The 16,902-nt window shown below is 40.0% G+C and overlaps 2 protein-coding genes and 1 non-coding gene across 6 annotated transcripts; 1 reads left to right on the plus strand and 2 right to left on the minus strand.

Annotated features, from left to right (window-relative positions):
• Positions 1–21: 21 nt before the first annotated feature.
• Positions 22–11,227, minus strand: cspp1a (centrosome and spindle pole associated protein 1a). 4 transcript variants are annotated; one of them, XM_085763080.1, is made up of 29 exons: positions 11,210–11,227; positions 11,050–11,122; positions 10,861–10,958; positions 10,662–10,742; positions 9,697–9,798; positions 9,136–9,497; positions 8,944–9,021; positions 8,325–8,416; positions 8,094–8,190; positions 7,941–7,998; positions 7,311–7,639; positions 7,100–7,224; positions 6,409–6,499; positions 6,162–6,273; positions 5,663–5,810; positions 5,410–5,571; positions 5,226–5,296; positions 4,934–5,077; positions 4,689–4,853; positions 4,388–4,492; positions 4,231–4,291; positions 3,960–4,086; positions 3,252–3,388; positions 2,070–2,207; positions 1,957–1,991; positions 1,800–1,863; positions 1,136–1,209; positions 892–1,018; positions 22–610 (listed from the first exon to the last, which is right to left on the minus strand). In XM_085763080.1, the coding sequence occupies exons 2-29, from the start codon at positions 11,117–11,119 to the stop codon at positions 417–419; spliced, it is 3,447 nt and encodes a 1,148-aa protein (XP_085619206.1). In that variant the 5' UTR covers positions 11,120–11,122; positions 11,210–11,227; the 3' UTR covers positions 22–416. The 4 variants fall into 4 exon arrangements, with proteins under 4 accessions (XP_085619206.1, XP_085619205.1, XP_085619207.1 ...); XM_085763079.1 differs by having other exon boundaries at positions 8,325–8,419; XM_085763081.1 differs by having other exon boundaries at positions 5,410–5,556; positions 8,325–8,419; positions 11,210–11,226.
• On the minus strand, positions 10,316–10,388 carry trnar-ccg (transfer RNA arginine (anticodon CCG)). The gene has a single exon. It is a non-coding gene; the product is annotated as a tRNA-Arg (tRNA).
• Positions 11,228–12,132: 905 nt separating the features above from the next.
• Positions 12,133–16,902, plus strand: cops5 (COP9 signalosome subunit 5). Its single transcript, XM_085763083.1, has 8 exons — positions 12,133–12,409; positions 12,621–12,855; positions 13,726–13,854; positions 14,266–14,331; positions 14,572–14,657; positions 14,810–14,921; positions 15,674–15,822; positions 16,599–16,902. Exons 1-8 carry the CDS (start codon positions 12,273–12,275, stop codon positions 16,684–16,686), a joined length of 1,002 nt encoding a protein of 333 aa, XP_085619209.1. The 5' UTR covers positions 12,133–12,272; the 3' UTR covers positions 16,687–16,902.

Consider the following 16,902-nt stretch of genomic DNA (forward strand, 5'->3'; position numbering starts at 1 on the left):
ATAATTTAAGACTGATAATAGTATTTTGTATAGCATTTTTTATTACAAAATAATACTCTTGTGTGTATATTTAACTAAAAAAAACTAAATTCAAATGTACAGTGTATATATTCATGGTACATTCACAGATATGCCCTTCACCTGCAGAGAGAAACTAACCACAGTGAGTTTTGGCTAAAATGGTTCTTGTCTAATCTGACAGAAATGGATGTTTGTAGCTGGAAATCTCTGGTGTTGCATAAGCTTTTGAAGCTCTGAAACCAAACCCCACATTTAACATACAAAACAGTGTAAAGTGATTCAAGCATCATGCAGCCAGGATATTCTTTCCCTGTCGCCACCTACATCTAGAGAAGAGGGAGTTGAGCGAGCCTCATCGGTGCAGCTTCCCGTCCTTGGAGATCAGGTAATGAGAGCTACGTGATGTCATCTGTCAGCCAGGGCGGAGCCTCCTTCCCTCTGCTTGGCCTCTCTCTGCGGGCTGAGTGTTTTACAGCTGCTGAGGTGCCGGGCCGCAGCCAGGGCTCTGTGGCAACAGTCTCCACGGAGACACGCCTCTCCAGAGCAGAATGAATAGATGAGACATCCCCTTCATCACCAGACTGCAGCACTGGAGAGAGGACAGAGGTTTATTCGCCACACATTTCTTTAGGCAGTCAGACGGTAAAGGCTGAAATATAGAATGTTGTATACACACAACACATATTTTTGTTTTGGGATTTAGTTAACAGTTTGGAATCAGGATTGAAATGTGGGAAATCACTTTAACAGCTTAACTGAGATCTCACATTTAAAATTTCATGCACTAAAAGCTGTTTGTGTGATATTCTGTTGTTAATGAAACATTTGGCTGAAGTTTCTAATTAACAATATATAAATGTTTCATCTCACCTGGTTTGCTGTTACGTTCCCCAGTGTCTTGTCTCATGAAGTGCTGGTTGTTGTGCGCTCTGACCGCGGCCTCATTGGTCAGGCTGGTCGATGACTGCAGCGACTGAGTGTCTGGTTCATGCGTCTTCTGATTGACAGAAACATGTTAATGTTGTAAAATTAGAAAAGTAGATTCTGTACTGAAAGCATCAAATCACCTGCAACATACATCATCGTCACGTCTCCTCTGCTGGGCTGTCCTCACCTGATGCTGCGCTGAGCGCTGTGGGAATCTCTGCTGGGGAACTTGCTCTTCACATGCATCCCCACTGTAAACATCTGACAAAGCCCAAAGCCATCCATCATTAGACACGCCTCTTTACAGCTGGACACTCAAAGTTCATCCAGTTCAGATATGTGTAATGTGAAAAAGATGAAAATGTATCTGTCCAGTGAAACTTTTTAATGAGAGGAGAAGAGGTGGGGAAGGGTAGAAGGGAAAGAATGTTTCTCCTTCCTACATAAAGCTTTTCAACAATTTCTGTTTTGCCATCATTCCCAAAGCCTGGCACTGTGCTATCGCCACCCTGCAGCTGTCATGGGCACCTTGCACCCTGCATTGGCAACAGCTGCAACACAGAGAGACACGAGCTGGCACGTGCCACAAAAAAGCCTGGCACGGCGACAAAGAGGTAAATTAGCCTGGCGCACGGGCTGTTGTTGTGTGTTATTGTGAGGGTGCATGTAGCTGACCTCCCAAGCCACGTCACCTTTGTAGAAAACATCTGGAGCTTTGGAAAAAGGGAAAAATCCCACCACTATTGTGCGTGGGTGCTCACTGATGTAAACATTGTTCTCCTGTTTGAAAGAAAAGGCAAAGAGGAACAGGGGACAGTCTTTAGAGACCAACTATGTTTAGCCAGGCTTACCCATAAAAACGGTCTCAGATGGCAATATGGAGTCTCTGTGGATGAAGCGCCCAGGTTTGTTTCTCTAAGACAAGGTGAGAAAAAAAAGTAGGCACCAGTGAAACATCTTCAAGCTGAGCAAGTCTGAGTGTCGGAATGAAAATGCATAAAAACTTACAGGGTAATAATAGCTCTGTTGCTGCTCCGAAGAATCTGAAGAGAAAGACAGCAATTAGTAAAAAACCACAACAGTTTGAGGAGATGTTTGTGATTGTGCGTCTGTTTGCTGACCGTCCTCTTCTTCTCTCTTCATCAGCCTGATTTTGCGCTGTTGTTCACGCAGAAGTGCCTGCTGCTGGATGTCCAGACTTTGTGCATCAGTGGGAGGGTCGGGGTACATGTGAAGGACCTCCTTGCGAGACGAAGTGTCTGACGAACATGAAGGTAAGCAGAGGAAGCTGAGCTGACATTTGAGATATTGTCCAGTATGTGAATCAGTTGAAATCATATAGTGACTTCTTGCAGAAGAATTAGTACGGTAATATAGAATAAAAAAAATCATAAGGTCAGAAAGCTCAGAGAAACAAATCAACAGTTTTCACATTACTACGTCCCATCAAGGTTTGACAACAGCTCAAACATTTACACGTGTAAGTCTGATAAGTGATTTAGTGAACTGAAAGACACAAACTAGAATTTCGTCCAATTTTGTAGGTTTTACAAGCTGCAGCTCAGCGTGTCTCTCAGACCCCTGTATTAACTCGGACTGGGAACGAATTCAAAGCCATTTCCTCGGTCGCTTGCTTTACATTCTCTGTCCGTGCTGCCAAACTGCCTGTCACTGATGGACGCCTCCCATGACCTCATGAGATTAAAGTTTCAGTGTGGCTGGAGGGAGACGGGGGACTGATGAAGCTCTGGAAAGTCTGAACCATCTGGCAGTGCCCAGCTGGTTTAAGACTGCAATGATCCTGCTCCTTCATCCTTTCATCAACTCCATGACTGAGGCAATTATAAAAGGGTTCCTCAATGACTTCCTCAAAGTTGTAAAAGTGGGTTGGTTCAGAATATACTGGCATAGAAAGCGGTGCTGAATTGGTTTCAGTTCTGTAGAATGAACTAATTTTTCATGAAAAGACGGGTTTCGGAAGATGAAGCTATGAGAATATATTATTTTCACAAAAAAAGTAATAACCATAAAACGTCTGACTGCATTTTTAAAGAACATTCAGTGACATCTTCTTGCAGTAATGACTGTACCTCTGAGTAATTTAGAAGGAAGCATCGGCATTCAGAGGGTCACTGCACATTATACTGTGAGCTAGGAGATTTGAGGCATACGGATCACGCAGACAATTAACCAAGGGTGTCTTTTTCTCGCATTATAGCCCTGAGGGTGATCTGATTAGCAAGTATAAATGTCCCCTTATAAAGTGAAAACTGTGTCTACTTGGTAAAAGTGTATTTTAGTACCTCTGTATTTGAGCTGGTTGAACTCCCTGATGTTTTGCATGTTGATGCGTGCAGCATCAGAGTGAGTTCTTGTTGTTGATGGCCGCTCAGCTCGATGCGCTGACTCAAAGGCATCGGCTCTCGGACGTCTCCTGGGCCTGAGCAAAGGAGGCAAACCCCATTTTAGAGCTACTTCTAATAATGCAGAAAATGTACCAGTAGCATATTTATCTGAATGTTTTCCATTTCCCTACTTTATCAACCCTTTTTGCATAATACATACATCTATGACAAGAAAAGCAACAACATGTCCTGCTGTAGTGCCCTTCAGCAATATTCTTAATCCCTACTGGATCCTGAACTGCAGCTGACCCTGCTGAATTTACAAGCTGAAGACAGATGAAAATAACATGTCCTGTTGGGGATCATGCTGTTGTATTACTTCAGTAATGAGTCCCTGAAACAAATCTGAGGAGATAAGCCAATCGGACCTGGGTGACTTTCATTAGAACAAGAATGTCTTTTTAAATATATAAATAGCAAATCAAATCAACATTGCCAATTAAACAAGACAGAATTAGTATTGTGTCTTTACCTTAATGCATCTCACTGTGTATTAGGTGAAATTAGATCGGAATTGGTAGAGCATATCTAATAGCTCTTCTAAATGACTCATTTTAAGACTACACATTACCTTTTAGGACACCCTGGGGTGTCTGGCTGTATTACCTGTTGGGGGGGTTGTAGTGCTTCTCCTGTCGCTCTGTTTGGTCCAACTGAATCTCAAGTTGTTTCTGTTCATTCTTCAGGTACCTACGGAGGGCTGACAGCTCTTTTATCACTTCCTGGTGATCCTCTAAAACAAGCAGAGGGAGCAAAAGGGGACATAGACACAGATGGGTACAACAAATGTTTAAATGGAACTTTCATGATTTACAAGACAGGGATTAGATTTTTTTTTTTTAAGAGACGTTTGGTGTACAGATAAAGACGGTCTTACCTTGTTGCTGGGGTATTTTCACAGGGACTGCTTGATAGTGTGGTGCTGACATAATGCGCTCCTGTCATGGAAATTATGAACATTTTTTATCATATATTTACATCACAACATCTTGAATGTGAAAGAATATGCACCCATTGCTGAATGATTGACTTACAGTCCTGGAAGAAAGTTGACTCGCAACAGACGGAGGCCTGGATGCCACAGGGTTTCTCTGCTTCCTCTGCAGGGCAGGGACAGGAGGAGATGGCTCTCTCTGCACCTTTATAAGTAGAATCACATTTCAAATATGTTAATAACAATAATAACAACTTAATTTATTTTGCACTATTCTTAATAAAATGAATAAGTGATTTTCAAGAGCAAAGTAAAACCAGATAAAGGAAAATCCAAAATATCTGAGCATAATAACAAGTGGTGAACAGCATAGTAGCAGTGTCTTTTCAGGTTTACTGTACCTTATAACTCCACTCTGCCTCTTTCTCCTCTCTGTCCCTGGTATACTCAGGTCCTTTCCTTTCAGTCTCTTGTTCTGGTTTCCTCTTCTTTTCCTTGTCCTGGAGATGTGTTGTAGGTCCGTTGATCCCAGGTTTGTTGATCACCTGATGGTTCTCCTGCCTCGGCTGCAGACAGTAGAGAAAAGGAAGAGTAAGGAGAACCCCTCCGCTTTGGATTCTCCTTATCAAAGACATAGGCTCCTCACCTCAGTCCTCTTTTGCTTCCTGTTCTCTTCCTCATATTCCCGCTGTATGCGAGCCCTTTGCTCTGCCATCCTCCTCTCTTCTTTCTCCTCCTCAATCCTCATTTGTTCTCTCTCCTCTTCCCGCTTCCTTTTGTTTTCCTCTATCTGTTGGTATTGACAAAGTTACACAAGTTAGAGTTCATTTACACTTTTTCAAAGTGCTTGGTACTGCAACAGTGGTTGTAAACATGTAAACTATATTCACATTTTACAATACACACACACACTAATGCATTTCAAGACTGTGGCCTACCTGTTGTTGCAGGGCTTCTCTGTATCTGTCCTTCACAGGGAGCGACTGTTGAATTGTCTGATCTTTGAAACCTACAAGGACAAGTGAGACAGAGAATAATCAAACAATAAGAAGAAGAAGGTGCATAGCATACACACAGAGAGTACACTGAATAATTTAGATGACACACGGCACTGAACTCTACCTGATTGTTGATCGGAGATAGGAGTGCTGGCTTCAACTCCAGGAGTTTCTCCATTTCTCGCCAAAAAGTTTGGTGTCTGTTCACTACTCTTGAACACAGGATTCTGATATGACTCCTTATTAGTCTTGTTCCTTTGATTAGAGTCATCTGAAAGCATAGAGACTTTTACAAGTAGCTAAAGCACATTGTGTAAATATGTATCATGACCCAGGTTTTGCAGACCTAAGAAATGAGAAACTGAGAGCCAACTCACGAAAAAGGTTGCCATTTTGGTCCTTAATTGGAGCGCCACCCCCACTTCGCCCCCAGGGATTGTACGCTTTCATCTCAGCATCTATCTTGGCTTCATAACGTTCCTTCTCCTCTTTTTCTCTTCTTCTACGTTGCTCTCTTTCTTTGATCTGGACACCAGAATGTTAGGATGTTTCAAAAGTTGATGCACTTTCAAAGACCACATTTGTTTCTTGATATAGTGGAGTGCAAGTCTGTCTGTTAATCTTGCTACAAAGCATTTCTTTCCCCATGACTCCACCATGATCTACTACTAAGAACTGAAACCCGTCCTTTAAATGAGCCAAAGCCTGGGGCTCTTCTGCCATCATAATGTAAGAAACAGCCTGTTACATGGGTCACTGACATACTATGCTGCGGCCTCTCTCTGCCCTTTGACTGAGTTAACAAATATGCCAAGACATTATGTAAAAGTTGTACCAAAGAGTGTTGCATGACATATCATAGATGTGATGTTGTACCTGCTGCTTGAGTGCTTCCTGGTAGCTCAGTACACTCTCTTTCCTTTGCTTGGACTTGTCTTCAGGAAACTCTCTAACATCCAGAGGAGATGCTCGATACTGATCTGTGGCTCTAGAGGCAGACAGAGTGACAATTAATAAGTCATTGCATGCATTTTGAAATTGTTTAAAATTGTGCATGGTAAATGAATGATCTCAGTTGATTCATTTCCATTGCAAATATCAAGGTGGAAGCATAGACACTGACTCAGTGCAATAATTGGGTCTAACAGGAGGCGCTTTCTGAGGAGGACTCTGGACAGTCCCAGACTGCTGCTGCACCCGTCCAGGCAGATCATCTGATGAAGAGAATACAAAAACACAAGATAATACATACACAGTATTGAACAGTTTCATCGGCTATCTGCTGCCACCATCTGCCAGCTTTTCTTTCCAACATTGCATTTTCCCCAAGCTAGGGCAGAAATTTGGCAGTAAAATGAAAAAAAGGAAGGAAATGTATGTAATCAAACAGACCAGTTGAATGAAGTCAGGGCCATCTGGATCTGCTGAACTCATGTCCAATAAACTGTACAGCACATCCCTTTAGTAATAAAATCAGTTCTGCTGTAAAATGAGATTTATGAATTGCTATGCCAAGTCCTCTTGGCCATTGATATGGTGATAAAGTAGCTCCATAATAAATGGTAATTCTCTGCAGAGAGGCCTGGGAGTTTAGTTAAGGCAATGTGAATAACTCCCATCTAAGGTGAAAGTGCCAGATACCTCAAGTCATTTTATGGCCACAAAAACACCAGACACACTGTTGACCAGTATCATGACAAATACAAAAACTCAAGACTTTTAAATGCTTTCAAAAATGGTTAGCAGTAATACAGAGTATACGTGACATCCGGTAAAAGACATAAAAGCAAAGCTTTTCTTAAAAAACACTATACTTTGATAATGAGGAAGATTAGGTTCCAGTGGGTCTCTTATTCCATAGTAGAAATAAGCTGCATCATGTGGAGTCTTGTAATTATTAGCTACAATAGGAGGTACTGGAGGAGGAACATCAGCAACCCTGAAAAATAAAATCAAAGAAACAACCATGCAGATTTTTTTTTATTATTCACTAATGTATAGGAACAGAAAGCTGCAGTAACCTACTTTGGAATATCCACTTCTCCGAGCATGTTTGAGAAGTCCCTGTGATAGTCCATATTGAAATAGCCCACTGAGGGAACACCTTGTGCTGCTTCCATCCCAGACCCAGGCATTGTGTTTCCTGCCAGCTGACTGAGAGCTGTCCTGTAGTCCTTCTGGGACCTTCTCAGAGGGCCTCTTTGTTCTGTGTCCTCCATAGGTTTGTTATCTTTAGGCCTTGAATTTGGTTCCCTCTCTATGGCCTGAGATTCCATTCCTTGCTTGTTGGGAAGATCCCGTATCCAGTTGTCATATTGGCGATTTACAGCTGCAAACTGCTTTAGTCTGTCAGGCTGAAGAGATGATGCAAAATCACAAGACGTAAGACAAGAGCATTTAGAAAGGATCTCTGAAAACATCAAATCATCATTGTCCATGATAGTTATAGTGGCAAATGAGAAACTGTGTATTGAGCTTTGGAGACCACTTCTATTAAACTACTACTCTGCATGACTCCATGATTCTAATAACTGTGAAAGATGCTGGAGGAATGTTATGAATATAATGTTTGTATTACAATGAGACAGGGTATTGTTATGTTAGAAAGAAAAATGTAAGAAAAAGTATAGCATTCTTATAATGCTGTTCTCCTACCTTTTTTTCAGGATCTGTGGCTCCAGTAACTGCAACCCTCAGCTCAAGTGTCCTCTCCCTGAAAACAAAGCAAATCATCTCATTGTTTCTGTCTCCTTAACTCCTGATGAGCCGCCTCTCATGAAAATGTTCATTTAGGGAAGAAATACTTACCTCATCTTGTTCCTCTGCTGTTCTGCAATTTGTTTCTGAAGCTCTTGCATGTACCGTTCTTTCCTCATCTGAATGGCTGTCTGCTCTTCTGTTGCCCCTGCATGACAGTTATAAACATACAAAAGATTATGCAGAAAATCAAAATCAAGTGACATAATTCAATAAGAAATCCAACAAGTCACGTGTGTCTGAAAGCATTATAAAATAAGGATAATAAAAACTAGCATTTACCAATTAGTAGTCCAGTAGCAAACTCAACCTTATCTTTGCTAGAAGCAGGTCTGGATCTTGCAGTCATCCTCCTGCTGTCTGGCATTTGCAGGCTACTGAACACAGATACACAGACACTTCACAAGATACCCTTATACAGCAGATAAGGATAACAGCACAGCAATCTGTTTCATTCTTAGCCACACCCAGCCGCCATTTCACATCACGCTGTCTTACACTTTGCCTGCAGAGCTTTCTGGTCCCTAACACAGAGATGGAGAGTGAAGCCCCATTCTCCAATAAATCCCCCCCCCCCCCTTGATAGAACTGGGGTGAGTAATTGTTTGCCTGGACCTGGGCCAAGTCTCACCCTTGATCACCACCCCACATGTTAACAACTTACTGACAGTAGCTCAACATAATGGCATAAAAGTGCTGAAGAGCAATAAGTAGATATGGCAGAAACAATCAGTATCTGTCTGCTGTTACAGTTACCCTATGTTCTTTTATTGATAGAGAAAATTTATATAACTCTCCAGGAGGATATTATTGGCTATTGAGCTTTGCATATGAATACTGTTATATCAAGGATCACTCTGCCTCAACAATAAAATATCACAAAGAAATTAATCTTTCTTACTCAGACTTCAAAAGCCAATCATTGTTGTTGTTATCATGAACGTCAGGGGCCTCCACCCCCTTTATATCCAGAGAAGCTCTGCCATAAACACAGACAGAAGAGGAGTTATATTACCATGTGCATATATACTAGTGAAGAACATGGGTATAACTCAAAATCAAATTTAGGAAGAACAGAACAAAACAGCTACACCTGTTAGCTCTGTGTTCTCTGATTCTCCTCTTCTCTTTGTACACAGGCTCTGGAGTATGCATGTGCTTTTTCCTCCTGTGTCTGAAATCTAGCTCCTCCTCTCTGTCAGTGAGTTGCTCCTCCTCAGAGCTATAAAGCTCTTTTGGCCTGCTGATTTGCCAACGCCTTCGCCCTCGATAGCCTGGTTCCCAAGTCTCAGCCCTTTTTCCATTATCCAGAGCATCAGTCAGAGTGGCAGCATCTCTCCTGGATGCTGGGCGCTCTCTGAAAGGAGGGGGTATTTTTGTGTGGGTGTTGAGGATGGGCTGATGAGAAGCTGGAGAAGAAATGCATGCAGCATCTGAAGGTTGAAACTGTCCAGACTGAAAGTGAAAATGTGGAAAGTTTAAACTGGAAAGCATTTACCTTGTATTAGGTAAATATTGTATTGTATAAATGTTGCATAGCACATACTGTAGCACAACACATTTTCGGAAAGTATTAGAATTACTGTTATTGCAAAAAAAAAAAAGAAGAAGTAAAAATCAATGTGCTTCATTGTTTATTGACTGTTGTCATTACCTTAGAAGTCACAGGAGGAGCTGCCCTCTTTAACCTTCTGGTTTGAGCTTTTTCCTGCAGGAAGAGGTTGTATTCCCTATTTCTCTCCTCTCTCAGTTTTTCCTATGAGAGAAGCAAATGCAGTCATGTCTACAACGTAGCTGTTTCATTCGGGCAGGGCACCAGTTACATGCTGTATTTCCAACTCTGTATTTAAATATTTAAATCTGACTATTATTGTCTGACTAACAATATTATGTGTCACCCCTTCTACTTTATAGCTTTAAATTTATTCTGTTTTGATATCTAATTAATGAATTTAACATAATATATTCAAAACAATGAACACAGTCACTCACCTTCTGGAAATAAAAATTACAAAAATCTGTACTTTTCAGATATGTCAATCAAGGAATCAAAATTAACACAATTGTTGGCAGACACATTAAACCACGGGGGTGTATTTCAAGATAAACACCAGCAACACTTTGGTATAGTACAATTCACTTAAAACACTGTGTAACTGAAGCAACATTCACACAATTTCTGAAACTCATAGAGTAAGTAAAGCAAATACTAAACATACACATTTAGTAATTCACTAAAGTTCAGGAAGCCCACTGAAGGCACCCATCATTATCAACCCAGGTGGGACTTGAACCCACAATCCCCAGCTCCGGAGGCTGATACCTTATCCATTAGGCCACTGGGTCTCGATAAACAAGATTATTAATATGCACTCAGAGGTGAGCAAAGCCCTATGAGCACAACCAAAGCACTTTATAACTAACAGTTCACATCACCCTAACTTGAGGCATTGCAATTTAACAAGTCCCTCAGTGTTGTGAACGAGCCAGTGGAAAATATCCTGTTTTGACAACCAAGGATGGTTACAGTACCTGGCTTCCTGTTGTTATGTCACACTCAGACACACGAAATCTTTGCCCAAGTACTTGCCTAGGCAAACAAAATACACAGACACACACCTTGGCTGATTTATTCTCATCAATAGGTAGGGAGAGACCGTCCCTATGGGGATGTGATTCCCTTGTTTTCAGATCCTTTTTCTGGAGGAACAATATGACAACAAAGGTTAGGGTGTTGGGTCAACAAAATGCAGTTGAGGCAACTTGAAAACAAACATGTATGTACTAATCATTTAGTTTTCCAAAAACATCATCAGACCATGGCAAGCGAATTTTTGAAGTCCAGCTGAAGCTCCTGCTTAAGTTTCTGTTTTCTCTTTTCATAGTCAGTTCCTAGCAGGAAAGCAAGACCCACACCTGGAAAATACAGAATATACAGTCTAAAAGTTATAGTGAACACAATACTCATAGAACACAACCTGTTCATTGTCTGGGGCTTGCACAGTACCTCTGTCTAGATGAGGGGTTATTCCATGTACTGCTGATGCAGGACACATATTTACAGTGTCACAGGTCATTGACTGTGAAGAAAAGTTACATACAGGCTAGTAAATGTTTCAGCACTGTAGTGCTGTCAGGGATTTACAATGCACTGATATGTTACATACCTCAATTTTCGTGAATGAGTATATCCGGCTTCAGCGATGATATAAGTTTCTGTGTTTCCTCTTTATGTCCTCGAAAAAAGTCCAATCTTCGTCTCTTTCTAAGTACAATGTAACAAATGTATGCCTGTTAAATTATCTTGTATAACTCATTGTAATATATATCATCCATGTTTGAATTATTTACATCCACACACACTAAAACCTAGTCTAGACCGACAACAAGGCGTAAAGCATCATTCCGTTGCTAGGGGTAACCATGACACAAACGTCCTCCCAGGAGAGGCTAACTAATTAACGTAGCTAAAACCAAGCCATAAAATTAAAAGAAGATCTCTAAAACGCGTCCGTTTTGGGTTCAAACTATTGTTACAATATTCGACAGTTGTAACCTTTCAGATATTGCTTGTCTAACAGTTTTAGAAATATAAACCACAGTGGAACTCAAGTTTACAAACAACTAAGCTACAAATAAATTAGCCTACCGTCTAGCCATTGTGGCCACTTAAGCCTTGGTGACTGATTTTATGATAAAGACTTTAAAAAAAAACGTTCGCTTCAGTTTTATCAATTCGTAAATACACCACAACATTTTCCAAAACTAAATTACCGAAAGTACACATACCCCTCCTAAACAGCAGTACCTGTCTTCCTGGAAAGCACCGCTAGATGTCAGTGCGTCCCCAACGGTTAGTTGACGTCCCCCCAAGGATATACCATGTTTCTCAGTGAGAGGGGTGACTCTACTTCAAAACAAATATAAATCACGGGAAAGAAATATTGCAAACCGTAAAATATTGTTACACGTCCGATACATTTGTAATGATGACATGTTTAGTAGCTTATAAACACATAAATTGTGTATATTTAAAACATTTGATTACAAAAGTCCTCTGCGACTGCGCTCTGGTGCATTGGTATCGTTCACTGTCATGGCTCCCTGAGAGAGTGGATGTTTTCGCCCTGTTTCGGAATCAAATACTTGGAAAAATACAACATTTCTTCGCTTTACTCGAGCATAAATAGGAGTTTAAACGACCTAATTTGTGTGCCAAGATAAGTCGTGATGGCGGGGAGCAGCACTGCGCAGAAAACATGGGAGCTATCGAACAGCATGCAGGAAGTTCAGAGCATAGATGAAATTTACAAATATGACAAAAAGCAACAACAAGAAATCCTCGCTGCGAAGCCATGGACAAAGGAGTAAGTATACAATAGTAATGTAGTACTTAGCAACAAGCTGAAATGTTTGTTAAAAGAAAATTCCTGGTATCGCATGGTCCTGGTACATGTTTAGCCGTGAACTAGCAGTTTGTCACTTTGTCAACAGCAGTACAGCTAGCTGTATATTCGTATACGAGTCTACTGTTTGATATTGTATATAATGTGAATATGTCTTTATTTGACCCCACAGTCATCATTACTTCAAGTACTGCAAGATCTCAGCTTTGGCCTTGTTGAAGATGGTGATGCATGCCCGGTCTGGGGGGAACCTGGAGGTGATGGGCCTAATGCTGGGGAAGGTCGACGGTGAAACCATGATCATTATGGACAGCTTTGCCTTACCTGTGGAAGGCACGGAAACCCGAGTCAACGCTCAGGCTGCAGCCTATGAATACATGGCTGCCTACATTGAAAATGCCAAACAGGTCTGACACTGACACTGAAGAGACATCAGACTTAATTTGTAATTTAGAAATGATTAATCAAACTGGTGCTTCACTTATTTAGATATAATTAATTGCAATCGTGTTTGTTTTGGTTTTTGTGTGAGACTTAGGTATATGTCATTCAGCTGTTTTAGGAAACCATACACTAACCTGATGATTTTACATGATACACACATCTGATATTTTCTCAGATTTAGAATTGGATAATATCATATCGTCAGATGATATACATTTTTCAAAACTCTTGAGATTTTCCAATCCTGACTACCTAACAGTCAAATAGCTTTACCACTGTATGGAAATACTGAAATGTGTGTTTTTTGTTTTACAGTATGATAAAACATCATACGCTGTAAAGTATTTAATTTGTTTAATTAGTCAGAAGCAGATATTCCTTCCCGGATACCTTATTCGTAAACAATTTCTCAATGGATTATCCATAAAATTCTGTATATCACTATGGTGCAATATCACACTTTGAAATTTCATACGGTGTGATTGAAAATAGTTATCCATATCGTTGAGCTCTATTTCCTGTATATTGTTCAATACGGGCATCTATTTCTGCGCTTAATGCATTAAACAAATTATTTCTGACATGTTTGTTCTATTTCCATATTTAAATTCTGTTCAAATCAGTCTATCAGAGTCATTAATTCAGCTAACTCAGCCATAGTCCTAAAAAAGATTACAAAATTACGATTTATACACTTTTGCCTCCAGTGGTAGAAAAATAACATTCAATCAGTATTATGATACTACTCATATATTTCAATATTGGTCTTATATAAGCCCATGAAATGGTTCAGGCTTTGTGTCTTGAGTAACAACCTACGTCTAATCCCTCAGGTTGGTCGGCTGGAGAATGCTATTGGCTGGTACCACAGTCATCCAGGCTACGGATGCTGGCTCTCGGGCATAGATGTCAGCACTCAGATGCTCAACCAGCAGTTTCAGGAGCCCTTTGTGGCTGTTGTGGTAAGACAGGAAATATTAACCATTGTTATTTCAAGCCAAACACATGGTTTACAGCTATTTCTAATTACACGCCATTGGAAACAGTATTTAGGAATGTAAATTTTCATTCTAAGTATGACAATACACACTAATGCGTGTGTAACTGAGAAGGGGGTGAGATTGTTGATGTATGAGTTGTAGGTCTCTATGTAGTACAGATGAATAATTTGCTATTGCAACCAAATATGCTATTTACACTTCATTTGGTTTAGCAGTCTTTAAATGCCATGGGCGTCGTATAATTAAGTGTGTATTTTCAGCACACTGACAGCCATAGCAGAGGGCTCCTGGTGGCCACATTTGAGTAGTCCCTTGAGGTCTGTGTGACCCCTGACTGCGTTTTCCTGTTCTACTGTATCTTGCTTCCAACAGATCGACCCCACTCGGACTATTTCTGCAGGGAAAGTCAACCTTGGCGCCTTCAGAACCTACCCAAAGGTAAAGCAAATATAGCAGTATTTCCAACATTTTGAAGTATTAAAATTATTTGCTGTCAAGGCTTGTGGAGAATTTCTTTTTTTGTTTATGGTTGTTTTTATTGTTGTCTATTTATTGTACTATATGTCTTAAAGTGTGTGATCTTGTAATTTATTGACAATCTTGTTTATTAGTTTCTTGTTAGTGTAGAAATGATTTTTTCCATTGTTATTTTCAGCTTTTCCTCTTCTTAATCTTCAGGGTTACAAACCTCCTGATGAAGGACCCTCCGAATATCAGACAATCCCTCTGAACAAGATTGAAGACTTTGGTGTACACTGTAAACAGTGAGTGTTGATATTCAACAAATTACATTGTTATCACCATATTTAATACTTGCACAAGTACCGTATGTAAATTATTTGTGAATGAATCACAGTTGTGCTCTTTGCATGTGTCAGTATGTCTCATGTTTTTTGCATTGATTTGTCTCATGCAGGTATTATGCCCTGGAGGTAACTTACTTTAAGTCATCCCTCGACAGAAAGCTCCTGGAACTCCTTTGGAATAAATATTGGGTCAATACCTTAAGCTCCTCAAGTCTGCTCACGGTATGTCGGCAACTTCAAAAATCAAAATATTCGCTAATTGTTTGACATTTTGATTTATGGTTAATTATTACACTATAACTCATTGAGACGTGTGGTCACCAGCTTGTGATGTAGTGATTTATTACAGCCTGTTAGCAGAGTGCCTTTGTTTGTTGATATTGGTAATAAGCTTAATTTGAACTTTTTAACAAAGGAGATAAGTATTAAAGTTGGACCTGACGCCAGTGATATAGATGGCGTCATGGTTCACAGTGGATCGTCTCCTTTGCCCCCGCAGTTCATTCCAAAGATCGAAAGCCCCTCATGTGAATTCCCATTGTGGTTGCAGTCACTCTGTCCCGGGCTTGACTAAACAGCCTAAATAGGCATCAGGCTTATCCAAACAGTTAGCTCTTTGGCATTCTGGATGAAGATAAATTGACTAGATGTCAAGAAGGAGCTGCTCCAAGGGTGACAGGCTTTGTCAGTTGCTACACTGTCACCCAAGTCAGGGGCCCCTGTGTCATTGTGTTTTAATTACCTTTTCCACTAAAAACACGGCCTCACCTTAAGCAAACTTTCCCCTGACTTCTTTTCATTCACCACAGCACAAAGTGTTCCTATGGGTTGTTAGACAGATTTGTTGCCATTCTGCAAAAAAATCTTGTTCTTTGTGGAAAAATTTGTTATCGAGCTTTTGTTTGCAAATTGTGCATGAATTGGTTTGTGTGTGTGTGTGTGTGTGTGTGTGTGTGTGTGCGTTGGATGGTCAGAACTCCGACTACACCACAGGCCAGGTGTTTGACCTGTCGGAGAAGCTGGAGCAGTCGGAGGCTCAGCTGGGCAGAGGCAGCTTCATGCTCGGGTTGGACACGCATGACAGGAAGTCTGAGGACAAACTGGCAAAAGCAACAAGAGATAGGTAAATATTTTTACAATTACCAGGTGAATTTTATTTATTTAGAGCAGTATAATTGCAGTACTATAGCCTGCCTTCCCATTGCTTTCTCAATATTTTATCTCCCTAAAGACGGAAAAAGAACTTCTAATTCATTTGAGCATGTTTTATCACTGTGCAACTTCTGAATTTGTTGGTAGAACAGTTTTTCTTTGTATCTTAACAAAACATTACAGGAGCATATTTAAATGAAATTCTTGTATATGTAATTGAATTCTAAATTCTTGTTAAATGTTTAATTTCAGTCTACAACCAAGCTTTTATTGGTCATATATTATCAGCTCTCTAATTATGTATTTATTAATTGATTTATCTTCAAATTTTCAGAAAAATACCCATAGTTTGAGTTTACATTGAGATAAAATGGCTAATGACTGAAATATTTACGTTATTATTAAAACTTTTACTGATTATTTTATTTTTATGGACTTTGTACTCATTTCACCTTTTAGATTCAATTTATGATTTATCACTCAATGTAGGATGTAGAGGGTTTTATACCTTTTGAATAACAAGTATTATGATTAAAGAAACTGAAAAAGAACATTGTAACTCATCTAACTCTAAGCCTATTCCAGCCTTTCTATTACTTTTTTCTTTTCATTAATTAAACCAACCCAAAAATAACTGCTAAGTGCAATTTGAAGTCTGCTGATACCAGTGTAAATGTCACCTCTGTCTGCACTGTATCTGTTTTGGGGTAATTACTAATCTCAGTTTTCCACTGTGCTTTGTTTTAGCTGCAAGACAACCATAGAGGCTATTCACGGCCTGATGTCTCAGGTCATAAAGGACAAACTCTTCAATCAAATCAACACATCCAATTAAACCTGAACTACGAGCTGATTTGAATCTCACCTGGAAAATTTCTCGTGCATGTCTAGCCCTTATTGGTTTATGGTTTAACTGCTAAGAGTAGTATTATCTGTGAGTTCTCTTGGGAGTGCTTTTTTTTATTCAATTTCTTCTTTTGTCCTTGAAGTAGCTAAGGAATACACCCAGGATTCATGCTGAAAACAATAAAACATAAAAAAAAAATAAAAA

The sequence above is a fragment of the Trachurus japonicus genome, chromosome 20 (genome assembly GCF_045865225.1).
Source record: "Trachurus japonicus isolate A0001 chromosome 20, Traja_1.0".
NCBI lineage: Eukaryota > Metazoa > Chordata > Actinopteri > Carangiformes > Carangidae > Trachurus > Trachurus japonicus.

Bases quoted from the DNA above. Each gene is read 5' to 3' on its own strand.
- cspp1a (XM_085763079.1), bottom strand. From the start codon at position 11,119: ATGACCTGTGACACTGTAAATATGTGTCCTGCATCAGCAGTACATGGA. The intron at 7,225-7,310 runs GTAGGTTACTGC...TTTATTTTTCAG, and splicing joins GGAGAAGTGGATATTCCAAA to GGTTGCTGATGTTCCTCCTC. The intron at 5,078-5,225 runs GTAGGCCACAGT...CAATACCAACAG, and splicing joins GAGAAGCCCTGCAACAACAG to ATAGAGGAAAACAAAAGGAA.
- cops5 (XM_085763083.1), top strand. From the start codon at position 12,273: ATGGCGGGGAGCAGCACTGCGCAGAAAACATGGGAGCTATCGAACAGC. The intron at 12,856-13,725 runs GTCTGACACTGA...CTAATCCCTCAG, and splicing joins ACATTGAAAATGCCAAACAG to GTTGGTCGGCTGGAGAATGC. The intron at 14,658-14,809 runs GTGAGTGTTGAT...TGTCTCATGCAG, and splicing joins TTTGGTGTACACTGTAAACA to GTATTATGCCCTGGAGGTAA.